Here is a 20,778-nt window from a genome sequence, read left to right on the forward strand (position 1 = left end):
CGCTTTAATGCTGATGTGAAGGATTGCTCTGAACTGCTGGAGAATCAGAGCTTTGTATGCCTCTGTGTGTCAGCCTGTCACCATGGTAACAGCAGAGGAGACCTCAAAAACCACTCCAACTTTGAGAGCCTGGCGTGCGGAAACGATTTGGAATTAGAAAATTCTGAATACAAGTTTGATAGAGCAGCATCTACTGAGCGTTTTAAGACTAAAATGGAGTCTGTAGCTTGAAATTTGTAGGAGGAGATACATTTGGCAGATGACACCGAAATTGCTTAATATTTGAAAAACTATATTTTAAAAAAAAAAAGTGGGTGAATAACAAGAGTTTGATTGCCTAGCAACTATTTGAATTTATTGCCTAGCAACGGCAATCAAACTAACCCTGTGTTAAACGTGAGCCTTGTACAGTCGACTGTGCCTCGCCCACTTTCTGCCTGAGAAGACAACCTGCTGCGTCACAGCACCCACAAGTCACAGTTCAGGGTAAACGGAGCCGGTCTTACTGAAGCAGCAGCGTTTACAAGAGTCCTGACTCTCACTGTTACATATCTACATACCGTATTCAGCTCGAACTATGGACGAAGATCTTACAGTGAAACCATGCAAAAGACGAGAACGCCAAACAGGTAAAGGTTCCCCGCTTTGAAATTGTACTATTTCGGTTAGTTTTGTAACAGAGAAAGCGTCATTCAGCTTTTCTTTAACCGCTGCAAAGGCTAAGTGAGATTATACCAAGTTATTTAGCAGTTTGCTAAACACAACATTGTTGTGAGTTGTATTTTTTTTATGTGAAACCTATAACAAAACGTAGTGTTACGTATGAGTAACACACGTTAGCCCACGATAGCTAGCTAAGTAGCTAGCTAGATAATGCCTGCTTTAGCAGCAGGATAACGTTTTAGTACAAGAAATTCACATTTAAAACAAATGTCTAATGGTCTTAGCGTAGAGCATCGCTGCCTGTGTTTGCATCCAGCTTCGCTGCTTTTATCGGTAAACATTATAAAAAACCTTACATCCAGTGTGGGTGGGGAAACTTATTGATTGACATTTTCAACAAACGCTTGGGTTCGTAAAATCTAGTTGCATGAAAGCAGCTTGGGTCAGAGATAATGACTGGCTGGATTTAGTTTGAGAAAGGCTGTGGTCATCAGTATTAATTGTGCCAGTGATGTCAATGTCTAAGCTGTAAGCCTTTTACTGATAGTTATGTAAAAATGACTAAATACAGCAACAGATCCCGATTGACTGTCAGCTGTTTACTGGCGTTTCTACTTCTAACTTTGTCTGTAGGTCCAAGACCTCATGCTTTACATGATGTCGAAGGTATGGATCTCAGACACTGAATGGTTGCATGTCAGTATAAGGTTTTGACTGATGTAAACTGTGTAGATGGAATCCTTATCAAATGCTATTTAGCAGAAAGCCAACTTTTATAGTGATCAATCTGCTCTGCTGCATGATTAGGAGTTTTTAGAGACTTTATTTTTGAACGAATGTGTGCAAATGTACTGAAGTCAGTATTACCACAAATTGTTTTGACTAGTTGAATTTATTTTGTGTTTATGTATCTGGTTTCCCAGCTTTGGAGAATCCAGACACTGACATCGGCTTTTGTGGCTGGCTGCTGGTTGGATTCTCAATCCTTCTCATGCTGCTTACGCTGCCCATCTCCATCTGGATGTGCATTAAGGTTAGCTGCTTGTCATTTCCACAAGTTTACAAGTAAAGCTAATTATATAAGACATTCTTGATGCTGCCTGTAGATACATTCCTCCTACGGACTGCTCGGACTGTTGGACCATCACTTTGCATTTGTATGTTTGACGAAAGCATGAGCTATTTTTTAGATTTACTTTCTCCCCCACCATTTCCAGATTGTGAAGGAGTATGAGAGAGCCATTATCTTTCGCCTGGGACGCATTTTGCGAGGAGGAGCCAAAGGACCAGGTATTCATATGTGTTTTTTTTTCTCCCTTTACATCTTCAGCTGCTCCACATCTAAGTGCGGCTCCTACAATATTATGATCATCGCACTCTAACTTACACACACTTCTAGCTCTCTCCTGAAGAAAGAAAGTTAATGAATCATGATCAATTAGCAATTAATATTGGAGAACCAGTGGCTAAAATCTCAACCAATGGTGGCAGAAATCAGCGAAAAATATGACTTGCACTTACACTTACACTTACTTTTCATCTGGGGTGTGGTGCCATGGCTGAAAATAGCTGTTAGCAGTCACATGACCACCACTTTACCTCATCCTTCATCTTCGATGCAGGCAATTCACTTAGACTTGATGACTTCTTTTCTTGGCAGGCTGTATGACAGGGGTTGCTATGACAACTCGTAGGCTCCGGGATCATAGCAGCCAGATAGTATACAGAGCATTCTTTAAGTCCTGAGGGCAGGGTAAATTGATTTGTTTTGGCTGTGCACTACAGGCGACTGTTAAAATGCTGCTGGTTTGTCTGTTGCAGGCTTATTTAACACTTACGCTGCATGTGATTTGGAAGGTTTGTTCTGCTGCTGCTGAACACCAGACCACCACGTGGTCTGGTGTTCTGTGAGAACCGTGGGTATTGCAAATCACAATAATTGGTGCAAGCTGTTGTGGCTTCATACCACACATACCTTCACGTCACGTGATGTGCAGGCAAGATTCTCTTTGCAGTAGATCTTTAGAAAGAGCCATCCTCTCATGGCCAAAAAATGTGTGTAGAGCCCAACATCAGCGTCCCTAGAGCCACACCACAAACACTGAACAGAATGAGACAAAACCATGAAAGGAATCCCTGAAATGGGACCGTCTTCCTCCCTGGCATCAACAGGGAAGTTAGTTTCAAACACTAATGGTGGAACATTTTGGTACCAGCGTGGAAATATCCCACTGCAGAGGTCAACCATGTGACCTAGCTGTACATAAACATACACATCACAGAGGCTTTGTTAATGTGGGCTCACAGTCCACACAGCCATGTGTCTGTTTGAGCTTTGAATGTCTAATTCATCCTACTCTTGAGTGATGTAAAGTCTGTTTTGAAAGGTAGTGTATTTGTTAGTCAAAAAAATACAGCCTCCCATGAGGAATAATTAGCATACATCTCATAAATCACTGTCTCTTTATCTTTGATTTCTTGTTTTACTAGATCTAAAAAAAATGTCAGTGTCCTCCTAAAATACTGAAATGTGACTCCTGAGAGAACCCTGTTTATGACAGCACGGGGTTAATAATAGCTCTCTGCCTGCAAACGTCACATTCTTTCAGAGCTCTAGGAGCTAGTTGAATTCAGCATTTGGTTTCCCATTGTGTCCCCTTATCCATATAGCCTGGCTTCCTCTCCATCTACCAGCAGCTGCTTTCAGCTCACATGGGTAGTGTGTAGGAAATGAGAAGAAGTCTTTTGTTTTGGGGTTTTTGCTGCTATGTGTGTATACTTATGAATGTGTTTATCAGAATGTTCCTGCACGTCACAAGATGGTTTACACTAAGACCCTGTGGAAGGCATTTTAACTTGCGTGACGGGAGCTAGGATTGTTTAGTGTGTTGGACGTGTCACGGTAGAAATGGCTGCTGTTATCTTCATTTCTCCTCCTGAGCAGATGGCTGTGATCTCACCATTTAAATTCACAATATCCTGACAGGAAGTGCAGCCAACTTCTATCTAGCCTGTGCGGTATTAATGTTTGCTAAATGATCGCACACCTAGCACATGTCTGACTCTCTCAGGCACATGCCTAGTATTGTTTGAAGCGCTAATTCAATCACGTTGACTTGAAACGGGTTAATGAAAGCCGCAAATATCCACAGCTTTGCCTCGCTGTCAGCACAGCTGCAGCCTTATAAAAAAAAAGAGCTCGACTTGGCCTCCTGCCAGAAACTTTCATTCATCCTGGTGTTTTCAAACATTTGTGAAGAAGCTTCCTCATTATTGTGTTTACCGTAGCTTTAGCCTTTGTTGAAACTATTTGCATTCTTGTGATTCCACAGGGCTGTTCTTCATCTTGCCGTGCACTGACAGCTTTATTAATGTGGACATGCGCACCATCACCTTCGACATCCCACCACAAGAGGTATGACACGCACACTTCCAATTACATTAAACAGGTGCTTTTGTCACTTTCACAGAAATTCAAGGAACAACATCATAATTGTTGTGGATTTTCCTCTTGGCTCATTAGAAATTCTTTTGTCAAGTGAAGCAGAACAAAATGCTTGAACCTTTCCATGACACATATTTCAACCTTTCATTATCACTATCCTGCTTTTAGGTTTTGACCAAGGACTCTGTGACAGTGAGTGTTGATGGTGTGGTGTACTACCGGGTCCAGAATGCTACTCTGGCCGTGGCTAACATCACTAACGCGGATGCTGCTACCCGACTGTTGGCCCAGACCACCTTGAGGAACGTCCTGGGTACCAAGAACCTGGCAGAGATCCTGTCTGACCGTGAAGAAATTGCACACAGTATGCAGGTAGAGCTCCACTCTTTATCTGGAACGCTAGTACTTATTTGCAAATTTACCAGCCTGAACTCAGTCAGTGTTAAGTTAACAAGATGCAGTTCCATGCTTGGACTCAAATAAAACATGTCTAATCCTGTAGAGCCCAGCTTTTAGTCTTTACCACCATTTATTTTGTGTTGAAGCTTTTAATGGAGAAAGAAATATTAATATGTTTAACTAAATTAATTTTTAGTTAAGCATTAAAGCCAGCTGCCTAATATTGTGCATATTCAGTGAGACAAAGCAGGTCAACAAATTCCAGGGCCCACACATCGCACTGTACTGCTACTGTCATTTCAGATTATAGGTTATGCTGTGAGTATGTTTTCATGCACTTACACGCTTGTCACTTATGTTAGGTTCTTATTGCATTACCCCATCTGTATTTTAATCTCATTCTCATGAAGCAAAAAATATGCTCATGTTGGTTCGGCTCCATCTGCTGGACAATTATAAAAATGCAAGATGGTGGTGTTTTGGATCAATTGGAGTTATCCTGACTCACATCTGAACTAACAATCTGCCAATAATAACTTCCGTCACTTTATTGTTTTGTACCAAACTCTGTAATGCATCCGTCTCTGCAGTCCACTCTGGATGATGCCACAGATGACTGGGGAATCAAGGTGGAGCGCGTGGAGATCAAAGATGTGAAGCTGCCCCTTCAGCTTCAGAGAGCCATGGCAGCTGAGGCTGAGGCCAGCCGTGAGGCCAGAGCCAAGGTACGGTGGTTTGGACTTTGTTTACACCAGTATTAGATCTTAGGATGTGGTCTCCAGGAACTCCATATAAGGACAGACATTGTCTCCCAGTCATTCACCATTTTGTCCCCGCTCTTTCCTTTTTTAAGGTGATAGCAGCTGAGGGTGAGATGAACGCGTCACGCGCCCTGAAGGAGGCCTCACTTGTCATTGCGGAGTCTCCATCAGCCCTGCAGCTGCGCTACCTTCAGACCCTCAACACCATCGCTGCTGAAAAGAACTCCACCATCATCTTCCCTCTGCCAATGGACATGATGCAGGGGTTCATCAAACACTAAGGAGGGGGTCTAATAACAACACACAGTCTGAAAACATGCATCACTTTACACGTTCATATTAAAAATGCTGACACATGTTACATTTTTTTGTAGCCAGCTCCTTTTTCACTTTGTAAGAAGGTGAAACTGAAACTGACCATTTTCTAGCCAGCAGCATTTGTTTGTTCAGCTGAGAGTCAACCCGAATTAGTCATAGTGGTAGTTTAGCTTTTACCTTGTACTTTTATTCTTGTCTGTGTGTTATGCTACGAATACAAATCAGAACTTAGCCAAGGCTCCACGACTGTCAAAGAACTAGAGACCTCAAAATCTCCATTTTACAAAGATTTTAAAGGAAAGTGCCTGCTGGACATGTGGCCTGCACCTACACACACACACACCTACACACCTACACACACACACACACACACGCGCGCGCGCGCACGCACGCACGCACGCACGCACACATCTCCTTGTGTAGCCAATATCTTGTTTTATTGTAGCACTGTTGTAACCACAACCAGTATATGCATATTCAGACTACATTGTAGTTGCTTCATTGCTAATCCAAAGACCCTAACTGAATGTGTTTTTTTGAGGTTAGCTGTGCCATTGTTACTAAAAACCCATACTGCCCTCAGCTTCAAACCTAACACTGTTACCCTGAAGATTTGACTTTTATGAGGAAATGAAAGAAGTCCCGACACACTGTGCAACATTGAATGTTGTACATATACTGGTTTATATTGACCACACTCTTATCAGCAGTAGAATAGTGTCTTTACATATCGACTGCGATGTTGGATGCAACGTGAACATGTTTACTACTACTATGCTTTCTGCTTATACACAGTCATATTTAGAGGGGTGGATAAGATACTCGAAGCACTTCAAGTTGTCATAGACCTAGGTAGAGAAGATTTAAGCAAGGCGTCTGGACTTGTAGAGTTTTCTTGAAGACGATGAGCAGCGGAACGTCTTCAAGAAAACTACAAGTCCAGACGCCTTGCTTCAATCTTCTCTACATATGATGACCTGGATGACTGAGAATCTTCATCAACATGCCATAGACCTAGGTATTCCTTTTATTTTGTCCACCCCATCTCTAGCTTCATTCTGTACTCAGGAGAAGCAGAAACTACAAGTCATCAGCCAAAAGCCTTAACTTACTGCCATCTATTCATTTTAGAATCCAATATCATGTCTCTATGCACTTCTACTAAAAGTCTCTGAAGAAATGTGTTCACCGTCTTCTTGTTAACACACACACACACACACACACTCCTGCTGGGTGCCAAACATCTTTGTATTTATTTCTGAAACTTAGATACAGTAGTTCTGCATGTCGTTTAATGTGCTTTATAGTGTGTTTAACCTATGACCGACCAGTGTTTTCTATAGATGTCAGTTATGCTGTGGTCAATTGTGTTTTTATTGTAGTTACAGTAAATCCTGTATTCTATTTATTGCTGCAGTGGATGAAGGTTATTTTACTGCAATAGCCATGCTGGGTAAAGTCAAACCTTGCTGAATACAGTGAAGAAAGGAAGTGGGTACATCATGCACTGATCCGTTACTCTGTTATGATTCACAGATTCACACATTCATGGTTGTGGTTTTACTTCTACTTTGCTAGCTTGCTAACTGAGGAAAGAGGTCGCCCATTAATATGAAACTGCCTTTAAATGCTTTATTCAGGTTTTTATGCTCGTTTGTTTTTGCAGCTTATATTTTTTGTACGTTTTGGTATTTGAATTTATCTTATATATAATATTGCATATATATATTCTATATACACATATGATAAGCTCAAATAAAGACACAATATCCAGAAACATTTCAGTTTTATTGGATTTATTTTCTTCCAGGTTGGAGTCAGGGAACAGTTGAAATGTGAAAATGTTTAACTGAAATGATACAAGGCTGAAGGTGTCAGAGGAGGAATAACAGGTTTTTAAAGCAGCAAAGCATCATTATTTTCCCATTAAATTCCTATTAACCACTGCGGCAGGACACACACTTCCTGTGCATGGTTGGATGTGTGGATTTTAAAATAAATAGAAGTGACTTCTCAACTAAAGACATCCTTAAATGGGAACAGTACCTCTTTTAAAAAAGAAAAGGCTTACCGTAAACTAAAGGAAATGATATTAAGGCATTGGTTGTATTGCTTTTATAAGCTGAGTTTTCTTGGCAGTTTTCAAATATTGCAGCACACTAAACACTCTTACATTTCACGAGTTAACAGTTTTTATTGGCAAAATAGAAAATGAAAAAAAACAAATCTTGCATAAAAGTTAGATTCTATATTTAGTGCAAATTGCTACAGAAAGCCTGTTTTATCTGTGAAATCCCTCTTTCTACTGGTTATTACATAACGCACGTGAAGGCACCACAGCAGCAGGCGACACAAAGTGAAGGTTAAAAAATATAAGAAGGAAAGTTTCTTGTATTGGCAGCTAAAAAGTCTTCATGGCTAGAGCTCGGTGATTGTAGCAGAGCAGCAGGGTCAAGGCAGATGGGAGGGGGAGGGGCACAGGTGGGTGTTCACAGGGCCAGTTCAGCCATGGCACGCTCCAGGGGGTCGGTGGTCCAGTAGTCGTGGTCCCAGCCCAGGAACCAGCCGGAGAACGTGGGCGGCTCGAAGCCCTGCTTGAGTTTGACGATGGGCGTCCTTGGGTCTCTGTTGGCCGGATCTGTCTCAATGTAGCGGACCGCTAAAGAAGGAAGAGCTCGAGTTGAAGGTAAACATGAACTACAAATGCAAAGTGCTCACATGTAATTTGATTTGCTCACCAGATGCCATGGACTCTGTCTTCTCCTCCTCCTGGGCCTCATTTCCAATCCAGACAAACACCTACAGAAGAAAAAGGTTCATTTATTCTGTTGTGATTGTGCTCTGGATTTAACATGTATAACACAGCTACAGCTAACGTTTGTTTCTTACCTGCTCCCAGGTGTCGAGGATCATGACATCATCAGTGGCGAGGTCATCTTGGGTCATCTCCCCGGGTACCTCCTCAATCTGAAGAAAAGGGTTTGTCACGTTTACAATAGAGTTTAATGGTTTGCCTGTATATAGGACATCCGTCATCATTTGTATCCGAACATGCAGACTTACGATGAAGTTTCCAGTCTTGTTGGAGCAGGCAAAAAGTCTTGGTGGATGAGCGTCCATTTTGTCCTTGAGTCTTGTAGAGGTGCGATATTCTGCCTTTCCACCCAGAATCTCCCAGAACTGATCTGTACGACAATGAAAACACAAAAAAAGTTAATGCAGTCGGAAAATATTTGAAGAAGAAAGCACACCCAAAACAGTGTGACAAGAAAAAATGGTACATAGCTGCTTAGCTTAGCATAAAGACACCTGAAGAGCACCTGGCTCTGCTCTTATGACACAATTCTAAGCTAACTGGTAAGTAGCTGCATATAAAACTTTCTCTCTTTAGCCACTAGAGGGCTGTTGCTTGCTAAGGATTTAACTATATAGTTAAATCCTTAGCAAGCAACAGCCTTAAAGGTATAAGGAAGGAAATATTTAACCCTTTTTACAAAAAGGTGGCCCTTTCACTGTGAATTCCATGACTGTTCTTCGGTTAGTAATGATGAGCTAACGCGCTAAATAGGCCGGGATTCTCAGAGAATTTGTTGCTTTTAGCATTCTCTCTCACATTGTCGACTGATCTATTATTAATATAGAGATATTGATTAGTGGAGCTTTAAAGAGCTTTGAAAGTATTAATGTGAAAATGTGCTTTTCAATTAAAGTAGATTAGCACCGCAAAGTGCCACACAGCAGTTATCTGTACTTGTTCTTCGTGAATTTTGAACAGAATAGTTCAGAAACCACCAGCTTCAACTCTCAGAAATAAAATGGTGAATATCTCGTGTGTCTTCAGCTGAGGCCAGTCCTCAAAAGCAGGCTGTTTATAAAAAATTGAATGTGTTGTGTTTTACCCTGAGGTGTTTTTATAGACTGGGTGAAATTGTTAGAAGTGAGTTTTTTTTCTTCTTGAGCTTTGAAAGCAAATCACAAGATTACTGATAACAACAGAGGGGTGATGCAATCAAGTCTCCTTTGTTAGCTGAAAACTGAAAAGAGAACTGTTTAGCTTCACATTAAAGTGCTGTTTTAACTGCTAGACCACACTGTTGTATTTGACGCAGATACAGCGCGGAGAGATAATGTTATTTGAGGTGTTTCCTCACCGGTCTCTCCTCCCTCAGCCAGCTCTGAAGCAGACGCTCCCAGGATGTCACACAGCTGCTGAGCTCCCTGCTTCTCTGTGTCGCTGGCACCCACGCCCGTCCACAGGAAGGAGTCGCCGGGGGTCACCAGAACGAAGGCGTCATTAGAGTTCAGGTTGGTTGCCACGGCGTCAAGCTGCGTGAATGCAGAGACGTTGTTGGTTAGTGTGTGATTTCAGATCAGTTGCTGGGTTACATTGGCCCACGGTGAATTCTCTTACCTCCACGGCTCTGGTGTGTCCCGCAGAATTTGAGCGCACCTGGAAGAGGCGTGTCTCTGCTGGAGCGGACTGACCTCCCTCTCTGGACGTCCCTCCCTTGTACACCACCATGGGCTGTCCTCCGAACAGACTCATCAGATGTGCCGGCTCCTTCCCCTGCACCACCCTCACCTGGTACACAAGCATAACACATTAAAAATCCAAATAAGCCGCTGTTACATTAATTCATATCGTAAAAACGCCTCATGCAGTTTCATGTCGTGAATTATCCCAGCGCGGTGCCATCACATCATAGCAGACTCACACATCTTCCCTCGTTATGTCTCTTGAAATATGCATCAACAATATGTGACAAATGTCTGCCGCAATTCCAACTGCAGACACAAGATGGCAGCGTTCAGCCGATCCATGTGTGCCAGGAGGTGGTGAGAGGAGATCAGTGAATTTAGGACACAAAGTGAGACACAACGGTGCAAATTATGCTAATCCTGAGTCTGTATGAGCAAATGGTGTACCAGTAAATATTTACTGATGAGTTTACATCGCATCAGAGAGAAATTATTTGTATTATATTAAATTAAACACACAAAACTGAGACGTTTCTTCCTGTTGCGAGCAGGTTGATCAAATATTTGGTGTGGATGCTGAAACAGTAGCTTCCTGTTTGTAGGGATGATTGTGCAGTCTCTCTCTCTCTCTCTCTATGTCTTTATGTTTGTGTATGAAAACACAAAGGTTTCATAACACACCCAGAAATATAAGTGCTAGACAGAAAAGTAACAGCAGAATGGCTGGATTCAAACACACACACAGACCTGTGCCATACATGCAAAGTGAAGACACACAAGAGGAACATGAATGAATGAAAGACTGAGTACACTGAGTACACAGAGCCACATGCTAACAAACATTAGTGCCTGCTAATGTTGGTGTAACGTCAGGTCAGGGCTGTTGTTTTTGTGAGCAGACAGAGCTGGCGACAAAGGAGGAGGAAGCCTCTCATTAATGTTCACACTGGAATGTCCTGTTTGTGGCTTCACTGTAAATCACATTGAACTCGTTAACTTGTTACAAACAAATTGTCTGTGGCTCTGTACATATCATAGGAGTCATTGTGTTTTTTGGGGGGGAGGTTGAGGAGCAGGATGGAAAAAATACCTGAGTGGTTATAGGAGCACCAACAACCTGAAGGTTCAGAAACCAAAGAGGAAAGAAGCAGCAGCAGCAGCAGCAGCAGGAGCAGGAGGAGGAGGAGCAGCGGGGAAATCAGGAGGGAAAAGAGTGAAAGGATATGACTGTGCTGAGTAAGCCACAGGAGACACATGAATAACATGGGTGATTAAAAAAAATGAATATAAGCCTATGAAAATGTAGAGAAACACAAAAACACAAAGCGCTAAAGGAGCAACGTGTACCTGCACGGGACCGCCGCCGAGCTCGTCATCCAGCTGGGCGCCGAGGATGGCACAGGCCCCGATCTCATCCTGACTGGAGTCCGCACCCTGCCTGTGAAAGAAGGTCAGAAAATAAACCCATCTGTTAGTCTGATTCGACTTGTCATCAACGTGGATAATTACAAATGTGCTTTAAGTTTATTAGCTGCTGCATCTTAAGGAGCTTTTTTCTTGTTAAATTATTGATGCTTAAACAAGAATTTTAATGTTGCAGGAGATTAAACAGATATTTAATATCTAATGATGGCAATGTTCTGTTTATTTTATGAAGTGTACATTTCAGACTAAATTAAAAAAGTATACATTAATAGATATTATATACTCTACAAGAGTAGCTCCATTTTATTTACAGTTATTGAGCTACGTTTGCCAGCCTTATCCTCACAGGTCTGGATCTCTCTGATCCGGCCTACAGTGCTGCTTGTTGTCCTCACCACATGTAGATGATGTGTCCCTGGCGTCCCCCGTGTCGATAGTTGTAGAGGATGATGTAGCTGTCTCCTCCGTAGAACTGTCCATATGAGGATGGATCCACCGCGACCTTATCGGATCCTTCAATACGCCAGATCTGTCGGGAAAGACCAGAATAGAGCGTGAGGGGGATAATGCGCCCCCTGCAGGATGGGGAAAGTATGAGCAGCAGACGTTTTCCATCCAGGACACTGCCATGTTATTTCTCTCACCTGTTTCTCCCCGCTGCCATCATCCACCATGCCATGCTGGGCGGCCATGGCGGAGGAATCGTGCAGGCTGGAGGCGTCAAAAGGCACCTTCTCGATCTTGGCGATGCTGTTGGCGATGTAGGCCACACCCAGTCCCACGGTCTGATCTTTGTCCCGCCAGTTTTTGAAGAACTGCTTGAAGAGCGGCGTTTCGCCCATCTCGGGCAGGATCTGGACCTGAGTTTGCTTGGGGTAACCCATCTTCTTGATGAACTCATCTGCTGCCTTCAGTGCCGCCTTTCGCTCGTCCATGTTGGCATCCTTGCCTGTGGGGAGAGATAGTGTTTACATGGACATAATCAGAAAAAAGTTTTTCTTTACTATTTATTTTTTGTATTGGACAAACAAAAACCACAAATTTAAGGAACTTGAGATACTAGTTAGCTTAGCTTAGCTTAGCATAGCACATGAACAGACAGCACCGCCCTGTACAGACCTTTCCAGACAAAGATCTTGCCGTCCGAGCCGTGGTCCAGGATGAAGCAGTCACCGGACTCCAGGGCACTCTGAGCAAAGGGGTTCTCCTCCGCCACCAGGGCAATGGTCATACCTCCGCTGGCATTGGACACCTGCAATAAGGGGAAGCAGGAGAGGTGTGAGTTGTCACTTTGCACGGATGTGAAACCTGTATGGGAGCACAATGAGGAATCGAGCACTCTGATCTGTATTTTTACACTTGCTGCTTTGGCTCATGTGAGTGTATAGACACCATGTTCTCACCTTGTAGAGTTTGGCCCTCTTCCTGTTCGAAGCATCAGCAGTGACGTCATCAGAGGCTCCTGGAGGTAGGTCTGGTTTGGGGCCTAAAACCTGGGGACAGAAGCATTTTTTAGTAAAAGATTACGTTGCTCTTTCAAAGGTTGAGTCTAATCAAAAAAAAACATTATTAAACTCTCACCTCTACCATCTTCTCTCTCTCCATCCCCTCATCGCAGACATAAACCCGGGCTCTGCCGCTGCGCTCGTTGTCACGGATACCCTTGGCGACCTGAGTAGCCTTCAGCTTCTCAAAGCGGTTGCTCTGGGAGCCACACCACTGGTAAATCTCCTGTGTAGTGAGAACGAGAGCCAGTAACCCATATCTGTCTAATTAGATGATTATCTGTCTGACAACAACATCAGCTCAGTCTGACTCACGTCTCCCAGGTCCAGGATGAAGCAGTCTCCCTGGTTGAAGCTGTCCCAGCTGACTGGCACTTCTGTTGCCCTGACAGCACGTCGACCTTTGACCTGAAGCACCCGCTGCATGACCACCTCATTGGTGACGACGTGCTTGAACCCAGACGCCACGCCTCCTTTCTGGATGATAAAGGAGACATTTCACAATAAAGTAAGTGATACATGATTTGTATTTTAGTGGTACTGAAAATCGCTGCAGTGTTTTTTAGCAAATTACTTAGAAAAGGAACTGAATCTTCCTTTAACAGCGAATGAAAACAAATATTTTAAGATAATAAACAAGCTGGAATCACACGAAGAACTAACAGATCCATGAGTGATGACGGTGTCATAGCTGATGCTGGTTCAAACATGAGATCTTACCATGTATTTGATTCCAGACTTGAAGTAGCCCAGAAACGTTTTGGACTCGTGTCCCTGCACCTCTCGATACTGGATGGGCTTCCCCCCCAGGAAGTCGTCCATTTGGACCGTAAAGATGGCCGCCGAGCCGCTTTCATCCTGGGTGCAGAAATCCCCTGTGAAAGCACACATATGACTCTCCATATTAAATCCTGCTCCTTCTTTTATGGCAGCTGGTCATACTGTAGTGCAGAGCTACACATTTTGTGTCTGATGATTCCCCACAGTGGGAACTACAGTGAGTCAGGAGATCGAAATGTGTGTGTGTGTGTGTGAAAACTTATTTGTATTTCTGGTCACACAGTGCAGTTCATGCAGCAGGTGGGAAGATTGCATCACATCCTGTTTATGGGTATATGCCGTTTCCATGATCAATCAAGCTGACTAAAAGCAAAAGGAATCGATACAGAAGCGCAGAGCCGGCTCAGCTGTCTAAAAATGAACCAGTCAGATGTTTTCTGTTTTTTTTTAACCTGCCAATACTCATTTAAAATACCAATGTTAACCCCCTGACCTGAAATACAGGCACTAACATCAACCAGGAGCTTTATTTTAAAAAGAAAACCTGTTAAATGCTGCATGGGTCCACAAACATGTACCTGAGAAACATGTGACATGTATTCATTTTATCCTTTTAATGCTGTGAAATATCAATATTTTCACTAATCCTGTTGCTGAGCAGCTTTTATTTACTGTATACTCCCTCATTCAATAATTATACTAAACATTACAGCAGAATATGGAATGGCACCGTATCCTCATACGTCCAAACAGCTGACATTATAAAACCATTGTAGAAATGATTGTATGTAAGACCATTTGTAGAAACAAAGCCCTGCCCCTGTGTCACATGACCTGCAAGTCAGACAGCATCGTAGCTGACGAAAATGACATCACCTGCTGATTTTTCAAGTGTTTTCACGTGTCCATATTTAATCAAGCTAACTCACTGTTTAATTTGACTGTAGACGCTGACCATTCTTTCATGAATACAACTGGACTTGTGCAGAATGGGACAATGCAGGAAGGAGGAAGGAAGTGGAAGGTACCCAAAAGCTGGTGCATTTTTCATGCAGAATTCTAATCAACAGTATGACAGGAGTTAATCTTCTATGAATTTGTGATTTTTCTTTTTCTCTGGGGTGTCACATGAGTAAACATCTCTACCTGAGTGACCCAAATCCTAAAAGAGTGATCCTGCAAAGTCATGTGCTCGGTTTAAAACATATTTCCCTTTACTCTTTTTATGTGCCTGCACTCACCCAACCAGAAGTGGAGGTCATACTGCAGGCTCCCGGAGCGTTGTTTGATGGTGTTGAGGATGAGGTAGGCGTCTCCGGTGTAAAATCCCCCATACAAATTTTCTGGAACCGGCACCAGGTCGAAGTTCTCCACCCTCCACACCTGGAGGCCTGGATTCTGTCCGGCCCGCTCAAACTCTGGGTGGTGCGCTGCCATCCTTCCTGCAGGTATATATCACACGGTTAAGACTTACACGCTGTTCTTCCAATACGATCGATATGAGTAGCCGTACTGCGTGATGACAGGGACGCTCTATGTGTAAGAGATTTTCTCTGAAAAACCTCATGCCACTCCCATTAAAGCTGACCTGTTGCCATGGATACAAAGATAAAGTTTATGGTTATAGTTGTATATTAACACACAGTAGCATGAGTCACTGTCAGCCGGGTGTTTCCCTCTGGTCAGCGGCAACAGGAAGTCCTGCCAGTTGGCACTTAGTCATATAACTGTTAGTGATGGTGGCAAAGGAAACACTGTGTTATTATAAATAGAAGACAGTGAGAAGAGCCACTATGATTAACACTTTGCAGAGAAAGACTCTGCCATTTATGTTAAGTGAATATATTAAGGACACAGCGGCCTTCTGTCTAATTACACAAACATTCTGGGCACTTCATCCATATCTAATAACACAGAAGAAACATGGCGCCTAGTCAAGGGTTTGAAGAAGGTGTCTGAGCTGCACTGGATTACGAACACTGGCCTCTCCTTGCAGCGTGTGTGTGCATGTTTGAGATTTCTAAGGTAGGAGTTGAGCTTCCCGTTTAAATCTTTGCTACAGATTCAAAACTGTTGAGCTAAAATAAACAACAAAGTCAACAGTTTAGGCATGGTTGAGATGTTTATCTTAGAGAAGTATTACAGGTTATGATAGATTATGTGGGTGGATTTTGAGGATGTGCTGTTGCTCAGCAATCATGCTTCATGTGGTAGGAAAAATAAACAATTAAAGCACTACTTAAAAATATGTATGTCAACAATTTTGCATCCCACAATCTAAACCCATTATAAAGGACAATAAACACTGGAGTGCTCATTTAGAGCCGGAGCTACTTTAAAGGGGGCTTCTATGTGCCCTCATGGTGGAGCACAGTCCTCAGTTTTACTTGTTTATTCAGATTAAGCGACACTTAAACCAGAGATTTGAACTATCAGTGCTTTGTTACTGTTCAGAAAGTTTACAGAAACAGTTTAAACTGGAGGTCATGTAGTTCATGCTCGACAGAGAATCCACAGTTTTCCACAGGAATGCTGCTGCCTTTCAATTTGTACGATTCTGCAGCAAGGATCGGCCGTTCCTCTAGGCAGCCGTCTGCCCACAAACATGGCAGGAATCTGAGGAAGTGACTCACAATTCACACAACCGGGCCAACAAATATAGGGGTCCTCTCGTGTAACAGCCCTAATCAGTGCACAACATGGAAAAGTAGACAGATAACATTTGTCCTATTCTGGTGATTGGCTGGCATCGATGTGATCATTGAAACAGACAGTATGCTCTGCACACAGTCAAAGCAGACACATCCTGGAGTCATATGAGGCTGTGCACCATCTGAACTTCCATTAGTGTCTACACCCAGGTTTGGCTGGGTAAAAAAACAAATAATGTGGAAAGTTTCTAGTGTGGATTTCTGATCTAATCAAGTGGATCTTTCTGTTTAGGTTTCAGTCTCCCCACCAGCTATCAAAGAACTTCCAGTCAAGGTGTTGATTGGACCCTCTGGAACGTCAAAGATAAGACGGTTCAACCCACCAGAAAAATCAGAAACCCTATAAGTAATCTCTTCAAATAGCAAAGAAGCACAACGACTTCCTGTAGTCATACAGTATAATCATAAGGTGTGTATGGTACACAGCTGTATCTGTATAAGAGAAATAAACACTTCAAAGTAGCAATCACATCCTCAAAACTACATCTTCCTTAATATCTGTGGAACTAAACCGACAGTTGTGAACCAATAATCTGATAACATTGTGTTTCCAAGCCGGTGTTGATCAATTTCTGCTAGATTTCATATACTCGCTCAATAATTTAAAGTGATAAACACACAAATCTGGGCAACATTGTTGTTCATATCGATGTCTAAAAGTAAAGTTGTGTTTTCTTTAAAAAATATAATCCTTGAAAAGTTGTCTAATTGAACGCTTCACTTGTGGAAAATATCACTTCATATTGTGAAGATCACACTGACTGTGAGAATAAATATGACTTGACTCTGGCTGTGATCTACCTCTCTGATGGAGAGAACTGTTCCGTCTGCCTCAGCACATCAGAGCTCAGAGTTAGGTACAGCCTAACGCAAACATCACAGGGCAAACACAGCATCTGAACAGCCTTTGAAGAATCAAAGCCAGCATTAAAAAATGTAACAGGCGTAGATGATAAAAAGATAACATGAGGGATAACTCAATAGAGTTTTTGTTTTTTATACTACTGCTTGTATGAAGCTGACTAAACGTATTAACAGCTGAATATTCCTGGGCAGCTCCATGTTGGATAAAGTGACTCAAGGAGTGTCTGTCTGCTCAACACACACACAGAGCTCAGAGCTCGGAGTTTAAATAGAACAGGTCACATGACTGTTGGTCAGCGTGTATTAACAGGCAGGCTGAGCTGCAGCAGTCCATCCCACACCTCTGTTCAGTCTGGCGTTTTTGCCCCGTCATCAGCGGGGGGGCCTCCTAACAAACATGCAGCAAGTGTGTCATTCCAGCCTCAGCTATTTGCTCCCCTCCCCCCATTTTTTTCCACCAGCCTGTCTTTTGTGAGATTTAGATTGTGGAAAAACTTGATCACTGGTGCAGATAACAGTGGATTCATGACAAAAACTAAAATGTGATGTGTCCGCTCATGTCCTCATCTTAACAAAAACAAACTCAGAACAGAGAAATCTGTTAAGTCTGGACTTCTGAGCCGTACCAACACGCCTCCGCTGATGGTCTCCTGTCCGAAAAAAAGAAGACATTTCAAGCAAAGGGGGCTTTGTGATGACTCATTTTCTCCATGCATGCCGCCCTCCTCCTCTTGAGGGCTGTAGCACTGCCCTGCAGCTCAATCTGGGTACATCAGATAATCCTGTCCACAACTCTGCCCTGCTTCCCTTTCAGCTGTTTAAACAAAGAGAATCAAAGTTTATGACTTTCGTCAACAACTCTCTTGATATATGGGTGGTTGTTAAAATATATATGAGAGGGAACTGCCTACCTGAAAACACCTCTGGGAAACAGTCACAGATGTGGAAGTGAAGCATCTACTCACCTTTCTAACTCTAACCCCTCTTGCGTAACAAACACAGCAGCCTTGTCTAAAAACCGATACTAAATTCTTTGTGTTTGTAATTATAATAATGCATAAAACCAGTCTAATGAGTAACTCACCCCTCTAGATCTATAATATTGGAATCACAGGTTCTAAATAAGGTGCCAATGGCTGATTGGTTGAATGTCTATTCTACATTTGTTCTGCCCTCTGGAAATCCAACTTGAAACCACAGAGACCAACTAATTCTTTGTATGGAATTAGGATGGTTGCTCAGGTTAATGCTTAAGAGGCATCATGCCAAGATCCAAAAAGCTCCCTTAAGCCTTTACAGGTGATTACCAAAAAGTCAGTCATGGACAAAAACTGCTCAAAAAAACCCTCCAAGAGCCCAACGTTCACTCCACCACAGGTACATCTACAGTTGTTGGTTTCAAAGTACATGCATCTGTCTTCAGAAAGAGATTGTAGGCATTTAACAGGAAGTAGTCAAAGTGGACATATATAAAGACCACGACCTTGCACTCATTAAACTAGACATTCTGCATCCTATCAAAGACTGCTTGCAGATAACACTGGACCATGCATCTGAACTGCAAATAGACCTTTCAACATGATAGTGATCCTACGCACAATGGCTAAAGAATGACTGGAAGAGGAGAAATTAGCCCCGATTTAAATCACATGGTTGGAAACTGTAAGGACATGCAAGCAAATACTCTGGAACTGAAGGATAGGTGGTAAACAATGTCAGTGGCTGCAGGGTAAGACATCATACATTAGACATTTCTGCTGTAGGGGGCAATATGAACTGTATGAACTGGTTTGAGGACCGAGGTGTGGTTACCTTTGAATTGTTGTTAAAGAGTACGACCTAGGACCAAACCCATGCTTAACCGCAAGAGGTCGCTTCTCAGGAACCTGTGATTAAGTCTAAATAACCCATGGATTAGTTTCTGGAATCACAGAACTCTTCTACGAAACCTTTACTTAGAATCCTCTCGATGCTTGTGTTCGTGTCATGTTTATGTTCCAAATATGTTGACATGCAAAACAGTCCCTCCGGTTAAAAAGCAGGCCAACAGTTATTTGAGCCTTACAAATCTTGTAAATTGGGTGTAGCCTGTTGGTGCAGCTGCTGAAACCAGACATCCCATAATCTCTGGAGTGATGGTCTGACACATCCCTAACCCTAACCCTGATTGGTCAACGGATCCTATCTATACATCTCTGCCTGATACATTTACATAAGCTGTCTGACACACTCTCATGGCAGCTGTAACAAAACACATTCAGGATGTTGTACAAAAGCTTCCTGGCAAACAGTGGGACTATTTGGATGTTTCTATAGCAACCAAAGCTATTTCTAAAAATGGAATGAGGATACAAAGAAGCAACAAAGTGTCAACTGAGGCATAAATATAACTTCTGATCAAATCTAGCAGTGAAACTGAAGGTAAATGAAGCTGAAGAGGAATGTGAAGAAGTTTGTGGTTAAAGCCAGCACACTGCATCACTCAGGGTTTCCACAGGCTGTCCATATATGGCTGCCTGTGCGTACACGCAGGCTTTAGACTTTCTTCATTAAAACAAATGGAGAAAGCAGCAGAATTCACTCTGCAGTCTACAGAGTTCTTACAGTCAGAGCTAACAAGCAGTGAGTAGCTCAGCATTGAATTACAGCTACTGCAATCTGTGCTATATGAACGATCCTTTCAATAAAGCGGGTTAATGACGGAACTACCTGAATGAAGAGGTTGTGATCGAGGACGGACTGATGGTAGACGGGTGTGTGGACCTGCGTGAGCTGCGCGGTGAGAGCTTCCGAGCTGCAGCGGGAGCAGAGAAGCGTCGAGTCGGGGGAGAAGCGGAGTGCAAAGCCGCTGTTTATGATTGTGGCCCGGGACACTCCCTATGACACTCCCCCCAGTCTGCTGCCGCACCGCCTGCAGAGGGGCGGCTTGCAGGCTCAAGCCCCCTCTGTCTGTCTGTCTGTCTATGAATGTGTATAATATGTAGTTTGATTTAATTTCACTGTTCTATTTTAGTTATTGTTCTTTTTTTTTACAACACAAGGGCCCATGGGTTTAGCTTTAAATTGCAGGTTTTCTCATAAGACTTCCGCGTACCGGGGGTGCCCCTTCCCCTGCCTGGTCCCCTGCTGCACACTCCCTGCAGGCTACTGCAATGCTGTGCATGCGCCCATCAGGCAAATGATGCACTCACACATACACCTGCCTAATGAATGCTTGTTAAAAGTGAAGGCCTCAGGGAAAACTGTACAATTACTTATAATAGTGTGTGTCTTGTAAACACATCTGCAGACAGGAAGTAAATGTCAGGAAATGAAAAATTGAATTATGAATTAATTTATATTTTGAACTCTAATATACAATCCCATGATTAAAAGATATGAAACAGACAGCTTTGATTTAATATCAATTTCATCAATTATTTTACTTA

At 42.7% G+C, this 20,778-nt stretch overlaps 2 protein-coding genes across 4 annotated transcripts; one reads left to right on the forward strand and one right to left on the reverse strand.

Annotated features, from left to right (window-relative positions):
- The first annotated feature begins 444 nt into the window (after positions 1 to 444).
- Positions 445 to 7,363, forward strand: stom (stomatin). 2 transcript variants are annotated; one of them, XM_028418403.1, is made up of 8 exons: positions 445 to 629; positions 1,297 to 1,329; positions 1,587 to 1,696; positions 1,881 to 1,953; positions 3,996 to 4,078; positions 4,277 to 4,480; positions 5,098 to 5,232; positions 5,361 to 7,363. In XM_028418403.1, exons 1-8 carry the CDS (start codon positions 578 to 580, stop codon positions 5,547 to 5,549), a joined length of 879 nt encoding a protein of 292 aa, XP_028274204.1. In that variant the 5' UTR covers positions 445 to 577; the 3' UTR covers positions 5,550 to 7,363. The 2 variants fall into 2 exon arrangements, with proteins under 2 accessions (XP_028274204.1, XP_028274205.1); XM_028418404.1 differs by lacking the exon at positions 1,297 to 1,329.
- gsna (gelsolin a) lies at positions 7,356 to 20,226 on the reverse strand. Of its 2 annotated transcripts, XM_028418400.1 has the most exons (17): positions 20,060 to 20,226; positions 15,017 to 15,217; positions 13,716 to 13,870; positions 13,311 to 13,472; positions 13,072 to 13,221; positions 12,894 to 12,983; positions 12,610 to 12,742; positions 12,135 to 12,439; positions 11,886 to 12,019; positions 11,413 to 11,503; positions 11,156 to 11,182; positions 9,998 to 10,168; positions 9,738 to 9,912; positions 8,650 to 8,771; positions 8,476 to 8,553; positions 8,325 to 8,385; positions 7,356 to 8,245 (listed from the first exon to the last, which is right to left on the reverse strand). In XM_028418400.1, exons 2-17 carry the CDS (start codon positions 15,210 to 15,212, stop codon positions 8,076 to 8,078), a joined length of 2,220 nt encoding a protein of 739 aa, XP_028274201.1. In that variant the 5' UTR covers positions 15,213 to 15,217; positions 20,060 to 20,226; the 3' UTR covers positions 7,356 to 8,075. The 2 variants fall into 2 exon arrangements, with proteins under 2 accessions (XP_028274201.1, XP_028274202.1); XM_028418401.1 differs by lacking the exon at positions 11,156 to 11,182 and having other exon boundaries at positions 8,076 to 8,245.
- Positions 20,227 to 20,778: the final 552 nt, after the last annotated feature.

This window comes from Parambassis ranga, chromosome 12 (assembly GCF_900634625.1).
Source record: "Parambassis ranga chromosome 12, fParRan2.1, whole genome shotgun sequence".
NCBI lineage: Eukaryota > Metazoa > Chordata > Actinopteri > Ambassidae > Parambassis > Parambassis ranga.

Excerpts from the sequence above, each read along its gene's own strand:
- stom (XM_028418403.1), top strand. The coding sequence starts at position 578 with ATGGACGAAGATCTTACAGTGAAACCATGCAAAAGACGAGAACGCCAA. Across the intron at positions 1,954-3,995 it reads AGGAGGAGCCAAAGGACCAG|GGCTGTTCTTCATCTTGCCG; the intron begins GTATTCATATGT and ends GTGATTCCACAG. Across the intron at positions 4,079-4,276 it reads TCGACATCCCACCACAAGAG|GTTTTGACCAAGGACTCTGT; the intron begins GTATGACACGCA and ends TCCTGCTTTTAG.
- gsna (XM_028418400.1), bottom strand. The coding sequence starts at position 15,212 with ATGGCAGCGCACCACCCAGAGTTTGAGCGGGCCGGACAGAATCCAGGC. Across the intron at positions 13,871-15,016 it reads TGACCTCCACTTCTGGTTGG|GGGATTTCTGCACCCAGGAT; the intron begins GTGAGTGCAGGC and ends GTGCTTTCACAG. Across the intron at positions 13,473-13,715 it reads AGTCTGGAATCAAATACATG|AAAGGAGGCGTGGCGTCTGG; the intron begins GTAAGATCTCAT and ends TTTATCATCCAG.